This window comes from Lucilia sericata, unplaced genomic scaffold (genome assembly GCF_015586225.1).
Source record: "Lucilia sericata isolate MDLA Ls3-8-SP2 unplaced genomic scaffold, ASM1558622v1 Contig000308F_arrow, whole genome shotgun sequence".
Taxonomy (NCBI): domain Eukaryota; kingdom Metazoa; phylum Arthropoda; class Insecta; order Diptera; family Calliphoridae; genus Lucilia; species Lucilia sericata.
Window position 1 is genome coordinate 209,136 of NW_023994332.1, and position 8,102 is coordinate 217,237.

Sequence of the window (8,102 nt, forward strand, 5' to 3'; positions counted from 1 at the left end):
ATCTTTTTTCCCTTACGATCTTAATAAAATATAAATAAGTTGTATATCTCGTCATTAAAGTAAAAATTCAAAACATGTATATTTAAATATTGAATATATTTTTAATGTAATGATAGTAAAATAAATAAATAAAAAAAAAATACATTGATTTAAACAGCTTAAATCTATTACAATTCCATGTTTTATTGAACATTACAAACGCCATTTTCTTTATATTTTTATAGCGCTTAGCGATATTTAGTAATTTGCATGTATGCATGTGTGTAAAAGATTTAAGAATTTTCAAAATAAATATATATAATTTTGTTCTACACAAATTGATAATGCAACTAGTTAAATACGGTTAAAGCGCTTTTAGGGCAGGACATAGTATGGGAGATATGACCAATTATAGACCGATCGTAAAAAATTCTTTAAGCCAAATTTCTGTTCATAAAGCTATATTTCAGTCAAATTTTGTATCTATATCGTAATTTAGTAATAAGTAATGTGTGTTTAAGTGATTTTCTGAAGGGAACCTTGTATGGGACCGACCGCACCCATGTTATGAACCGATCGTGAAAAAATCTTGAAATAGAATTTTTGTATACAAAATTAATATTTGGGCCAAATTTTTTATCAATAGCTTCATTTGGTAATGAGTAATGTGCGTTTAAGAGATTTTCGTAAAAGGACCTTGTATGGGAGCTAAGACCAATTATGTATAAAGAAAAAATTTCAAAATTCTGTATCTATATCACTAATTGGTAAAGAATATTGTGCATTTAAGTGATTTTCTGTAGGGGACCTAGTATAAGTGCTATGACCAAATATGGACCGATCGTAAAACAATTTTATAGTTTAATTTATGTATATAAGAGCAATATTTTTTCTAAATGTATGGATATCAATATTTTGTAATGAGTTATGTGCGTTTAAGTGATTTTCGGGAGGGAACCTTGTATGGGAGCTATGACTAAAGTTGGACCGATCATTAAAAAAATGTTCAAATAACATTTCTGTGTACAAAAATAGTATTTATGCCAAATTTTTTTGGGTATCACTATTTGGTAATGAGTTATGTGCCTTTAAGTGTTTTTCTGAAAGCGACCTTGTATGGGAGCTATGATCAATTATGGACCGATAGGAAAACAAATTCACTGCAAAATTTCTCTGTATATGAGCAATACTTGTGCTTGTGAATATCTTAATTTAGTAATGAGTTATGTGCGTTTAAGTGATTTTCGGGAGGGGACCTTGTATAGGAGCTATGAGCAGTTATGGACCGTTCGGAAAAAATTTCACAGTAATATTTCTGTGCATATGAGTAATACTAGTACCAAATTTTATATGGATATCTTAATTTAGTAGTGAGTTATGCGCGTTTAAGTGATTTTCGGGAGGGGACCTTGTATGGTAGCTATGACCAATTATGGACCGATGGAAAAAAAATTTCACAGTAATATTTCTGTATATGAGAGCAATACTTGTATATTTCTGTATATGAGAGCAATACTTGTATGGATATCTTAATTTAGTAATGAATTATTGTATGGGAGCTATGTCCAATTATGGACCGATCCAGAAAATTTTTTCTCTGAATGAATTCTATTGGCATAAGATTTTAATAAAAATTTCGACATTGTGACGGAATTTATTAACAAAAAACCCATTTCCGGGAATATGTACTTTTGTATGGGAGGTATATGAAATTGTGGACCGATTCTGGCAATATTCAGCAGGAATCAAGCTCTTGTGTAGAAACGTATGTATGGTGATTTTCATGGAATTATCTCGAGAAAATTACATCAGAATGTGTAAAAAATGCTTATTTTTTTCGAGGTCGTTTCAAATTTTGATTCATAACTTTTCCCGGTGTGAACCGATTTTGCTCATTTTCAATACCAAATTGCCTAGGACAATAGTAAATATTTTTATGAATTTCGTTAATTTTTGTTGCTTTGAGATTACATCACAAATTTTTTGCCAATTTATAAAGCTATAATTCTAATATGTACTATCTAGTTTGGTAAAACTATGTAGTTAGGTAAAACTATTTAACTTAGGAGAGAGAATAATTCTTGCTTCATATAATGCTGAAGGTCTCCTTATAAAGAAACTCCTTACAATTTCTTTGTGATCTTATTAAGCTATAAAAGAGATTACATTGAATTTGAACAATATTTATAAAAGGTACCAACACAGTACCAAAAATACTACCCATACTACCCTCTTTCTCCATTGAATTATTCAAATTTATGTATTTTGTTTAATATATTTTGTATCATTTCAGAAATCGATGTTGTAGAACATTTATTAAGAAAATCACGGCAGAGAGGAACCTTTCCCTCGCACGCAAAATATTTTATTTTGTTTTGCAAAAACATTTTATGACCGATAACGGAAAAATATTAATAAAAAATATATTTCTCAAATTTCATAAAAGTACAAAAAATGTAGCAAAGGAACACATTTAGCCGCTTTTGCCCGTTTAGTTTGAATTTCTTTTTCCTGTTTTTCCCTCTAGGAGTGGACTTTCCAATACACATATCTCTGAAACTAAAAACTCATCGTCTAAAATAGTTTTACTTTAGAACGAAAAATAAACAGACTTAAAACATAGAAGTAAAAATTTTTTTTCGCCTAACATAATACATATTTCAGACACTTTAAAGCAGTCAAGAGCAGAATTGCGATTCGAATACTCGCGTGTATAGGGCTGAAAATTATGCTGACGTTTCGTTGGCACACGTACACAATAAGCTTGCGTGTATTGGTGTGTCTGTGTTTAAGTGAAATGAAAACTTGTTTGTTGTTTTGTTTTAATACACATAGCAAAATGTTTGATGTTAATTGGGAAAATTGTTTTTTGTATAAAAAATATGGATGGTCAAAAATAATTGTTTAATTATAAAAAACATTTAAAAAGAAATGAAAGAGAATTATAAATTTTTATAGATAATATTCATTATTTATAAAAATATTTAGTTTTTCATGAAATTACATTTTGTTTTTCCACGCTTTATTGTTTATGTACATTGAAGGTGTATTTTCACGCAAAATATTTTATTTTGTTTATGAACAACTTTTTGCAGTGTACAAATACTAAATGTTGACTTGAATACGGTTCTCTGCTGCTTAATACACACAATAAATACTTGATAGTATGTGTCTGCCCACCACTGCTTTAAAGGCTAAATTAGCAATGTTTTTGCTTGAGTATAGACAATAATTAGTATTTACTCTCAAAAGTACGAATTTTGTCCCTTTTTCATCCACATACCCCTTATTGTCCCTTCTTATCCAAGTTTTGGAAAACAATATAGCCTATCACACCATACACCTATATATCTAACTATGTTTCAAATTTAAAGAAAATCGTTCCAGCCGTTTAAGTGTAATTCAAACATTGTGCGCACGATACAGGTCGCAATTTGCAATTTGATGAAATTTGGCACATACTCTTGCAAGGACGAATCCTATTGAAAATGGTTAAAATCGGACCATTATTTCGCATAACCCCAATACAAACGCACCCCTGAATATTGCTTTTGAGCTCATAAATATGTTAATTATTCTTGTATCACATCAAAAATCGGCAAAACTTAGTTTTATATAAGTTTTAATGACACAGCTGATTTTCGTAATGATCGGTCCTCATTTGATCACATCCCCTATATAAAGCCCCCTCATAAAAGGACTTGATGGTTCAAATTCACTTATAGACACAAAAATTACAGCGATATTCTACATAAATAACTTTAACGTAGACGTAAATCGCTTTACAAAAATTTATAAGGATAGGCCCTCATATAACCCTCTTTTAGAAAATCCCTTTTTTGTCAATAAATTGTTAAAATATTTCTGAATTAAGGTAAAAATTAATTTAAATGCTTTATTATTAAAAAAGTTGTTGTAGGGCATCATATGGTCGGCCATGCCCAACTATAATTTTTTACGTTTATTTATTTGTTTTATTTATTAATTGAAGTAGTTTGAATTGCCTGAAAATATGCATTAATTGAGTCCCTTTACGCAGCAAATACAGATTTCCCTTTTTTACCCGTTTTTTTCCCTAAGACTGGGGTTTCTAAATATATAGACATATTTGTGAGACTCTCAATATCAAAGTTTATAATATTTTGGATTTAGAATAGAAAAAAATCCTTAAAGCACAAAATTACTAATTTTGTCGGATTTTCGCCATTTGGCCTATTTTTTGCCCCCTTCCGGTCCAATTTTCGTAACGGCACTTTGCTAATATATATTTCTAACAAAGCTTAATCGAAAATGCTATTGCTTAATGATAGACAAAATCAGTATTTACTATCAAAAGTACTCATTTTGCTCGTTTTTCACCCATTTTACCCCCTCCTAGTCCAAGTTCTGAAAAAAATATAGCCTATAACACTAGATCTAACTTTGTTCCAAATTTGAAGAAAATCGGTCCAGCCGTTTAGGCGTGATTGACAAACAAACAAACAAATAAACAAACGATGAGACTTACAAAGAGATTTATAATATATATTAGGATTAAAATAATACTATATTTACTATCATAACTTAGGCCGGAATATACAATTCTGTTTTTTAGGTGCCATCATTTAAAATTACACTAACTGAAAAACAAAGTTAATGAAAACAAGTTAGAGTGCTATATTCGGCTGAGCCGAATCTTAAATACAGTGTTGCCAACTCGTGGTGACCAAAAATGGCTAAAACCGTGTAAAAAAATGGCTAAAAAATGGCTGAAAAATGGCTAAACAATTTTAGATAATAAAACACATACATTTTATTAAAAAACATCAAAAACGATAAATTTTTTTTATTTTTTACAACTATGTTGTAAATAGGAGATCATTCTTATTTGTACAAAAAGTTAGCATTAAAAAAATAAATCGTCTATAAAATCTGGGATATTATTATTTTTGTCATAAGACTCACTGGTACCAACTAGTTTTAAATAATTATTCGGTACGTCGTATTCAAAACAGCATTTATCGATTCTTTTAAGTCCAAATCTGCAAAATAAATAAAAATTAATTACAATGGAGTCATTATTTTTAGCACCCTTACCTGATAGACAAAATCGAAGTGACGGTTGATAGATGCATTTTATTTCTTAAGTAAGTTTTTACAAGATTTATTTGGCTGAAAACCCTTTCAACTTCTGCATTTGACCAGGGTAGTGAAAGTAGTTTCAGTACAAATTCCGAAATTTCGTTAAACTTTTTATTTCCGCCGGCATCTCTATATTTATATACTTCCGTCCAAAATGAAATAGTGTTATTTGTGTTTTTCCATTTTATATAATGGATATTTGAGTATTGCTCCTGAATTTTTAAGGATATTTCGTCATCAACATGAAATAAATTTAGGATTGGTAAAATATCCTCTTTAGAAGATTTTAAGACGTTATCTACAGAGAAATATTCAATATTTTGAAGTATTTTAATATTATCGGGCAACCTGCAAAATAGTGAGAGTAATTCAAATTTTAATTTAAAATAATATTTATGAATTGATATATACAAACCTTTGTTTCAATTGATTAATGAGATCAACAACAAATTTAACACAATTTCGTCTAATTTCACGTTCTGCCTTCTTTTTCATGCTTCCGTTTTTTTTAATTTCCTTAAGATATGTTTCAAACTCATGACCAAGGCTGCATGTGTATAAAATAAATTCGTCGAAATCTGAATATAAAACGTCTACACTGTCGTCACCAACTACTTTGCGTTTCAAAAAATTTATCAGCAATAATAATTCCTTTAATAGGCGAGTTGGATCGTTATCATGGCCTTGAAAAATTTTGTTAACTAGTTGGACTTCAAGTAAAATTCAAAAATAACAAATATAGACGAATATTGTCTTCGTTGTATAATTCACATAAGATTTTAGCCTTTAGACATTTTTCTTCCATGTATGCTGTTTCGAAATGCACTTTGAGCTCCTCCCATTGCGACAATATTCTTGAAACTGATGTTTCAATGGATAACCATCTAGTATCCGAAGTTTTTGGAATTTTTAATGGGTCCTATAAAAAACCATATACATACATATTTAACAATATAGAAAATTTTTTAAAGTTATTAGCTTTTACCTTTTCATTTAGATTTTTGTACAAATTTTTGTAAACAACTTGTCTCTTGGAACTTTTTGAGAACCAGCTGTAGGTTTCAAAAACAAGGAATTCTAATTGCTCAGGTAAATATTCTTTTAGAGACTGGTTCACAGCCAGCTGAAGAGAATGGCACACACATTTAACAAGAACAAGTTGGGGAATATCCTTTTTTAAAGCAGTATAAACGCTTTTATTTTTCCTACCATAACATTTGCGTTATCGGTTGCTATGCCAACTAATTTTTCAGTTTTTAAATTAAATTTTCTAAGAGCATTTTTAACACCAATAACAATATTTTCAGCAGATCCACTTTCCAACTCTTCTATTGATAAAAATGTGGATACAATTTTTCCCAAATTGCTGCTAAAATAAATTAATGCCAGACCTAAAATAAAAACAACTAAAACTCCGAAAAAAATAAAATTTATATAAACTTACCCAATACTTTTGTTAAAGCGACATCACACGATTCATCTATTAAAATACTGAAATATCCTTCACCAATATCTTTACGCAGTTCATCGTCAAAGTGGGGGCCAAGAACATTTTTTATTATATTGGTGCACTTAGTTCTATGAAGTTTTAATGATGAGCATTCCAGTCGATTTTTGCAGACTTCTCCCAAATGATCGACAGTTGAAATTGAAGCATGTACTGCTGAAAACATACACAATGAAGCCTCCTGTTGTTGTATTTTCAAACTGACTGGTTTAAAGGGCAGTTGGTTGGTAGAACCAATGCGTTCAACTGCATTGATATGTTTTTTACTCTCTGCGTGAACATTCAGCACATATAACTTTGCGTTTATTTCGCATTTACAATATTTACAATAAGCTTTCTCTGGATCTTTACATTCACTGATCCATTCTTTCAACTTGGGATTATTAATCCATTCTTTTCGAAACTTTTGAGTATATTTTTTCTCCATTTTGTGCACTTTTTTGGCTTAACTTTTACTAGTTAATAAATTTTATCAGATGTAACTATTAAAAAAATAACACTGTTGCATTTTTTGACAATAATAAAGTGTTACATTATTGCAATTTTGAATAATAAGAGCGATTTAATTCTAGCGATTCCGTGAGATAATTTTTATGAATATTTTTAGTAAAATTTTTGCTAAAATATGAATATGGCTAAAAATGGCTAAATGAAAATAAAAATGTCTAAAAAAATGGCTAATGGCAAAATTTATTTTTTGATGGCCAAACCAGGTTGAAATGTGCTAAATTTAGCCATAAAATGGCTAAATTGGCAACACTGCTTAAATACCCTCCACCAGCTACTTTTATATTAATACTTTTCTAATTGATCAAATATTTGTAGAAATAAGTTTTCTCATGTCTTGAATAGAAAAAATACAAAGATTTGAGTTGTTTGCTGGCTCTCTCAGCATTCAGAAGTGTTTCTATAACCAATCAGCTGTTGCTTTTATTGATCATTATTCTAATTTTTATACCCTCCACTACCATCAGTGGTGATAGAGGGTATGTATAACTTTGTCATTCCGTGTGTAACACCAAGAAATATTCATCTGAGAACCAACAAACATATATATTCTTGGACCTTATGAAAATCTGAGTCGATGTAGCTATGTCCGTCCGTCTGCCTGTCTGTCTGTCTGTCTGTATAAAACATTCTCACGTTAACACGAAGCAACAAAAATTAACGTAATTCACCCAAAATATTTACTATTGCCCTAGGCAGTTTGGTGTTGAAAATAAGCAAAATCGGTTCACACCGGGAAATGTTATGAATCAAAATTTGAAATAACCTCGAAAAAACTAAGCATTTTTTACACATTCTGATGTAATTTTCTCGAAAACTATGCAAGATAATTTCATGAAAATTACCAAACATTCGTTTCTACACAAGGGCTTGACTCCTGCTGAAAATTGCCAGAATCGGTTCACAATTTCATATACCTCCCATACAAAAGTACATATTCCCGGAAAACCGGTTTTTTTTGTTAATAACTTCCGTCACAATGTCGAAA

General features: G+C 30.0%; 2 protein-coding genes across 2 annotated transcripts; both read right to left on the bottom strand.

Moving 5' to 3' along the window:
• Positions 1–4,864: 4,864 nt before the first annotated feature.
• LOC119603466 lies at positions 4,865–6,154 on the bottom strand. Its single transcript, XM_037955502.1, has 4 exons — positions 6,086–6,154; positions 5,516–6,019; positions 5,056–5,448; positions 4,865–5,000 (listed from the first exon to the last, which is right to left on the bottom strand). Exons 2-4 carry the CDS (start codon positions 5,593–5,595, stop codon positions 4,865–4,867), a joined length of 609 nt encoding a protein of 202 aa, XP_037811430.1. The 5' UTR covers positions 5,596–6,019; positions 6,086–6,154.
• On the bottom strand, positions 5,813–7,034 carry LOC119603467. The gene is made up of 4 exons (XM_037955503.1): positions 6,545–7,034; positions 6,310–6,491; positions 6,086–6,223; positions 5,813–6,019 (listed from the first exon to the last, which is right to left on the bottom strand). Exons 1-4 carry the CDS (start codon positions 7,032–7,034, stop codon positions 5,813–5,815), a joined length of 1,017 nt encoding a protein of 338 aa, XP_037811431.1.
• Positions 7,035–8,102: the final 1,068 nt, after the last annotated feature.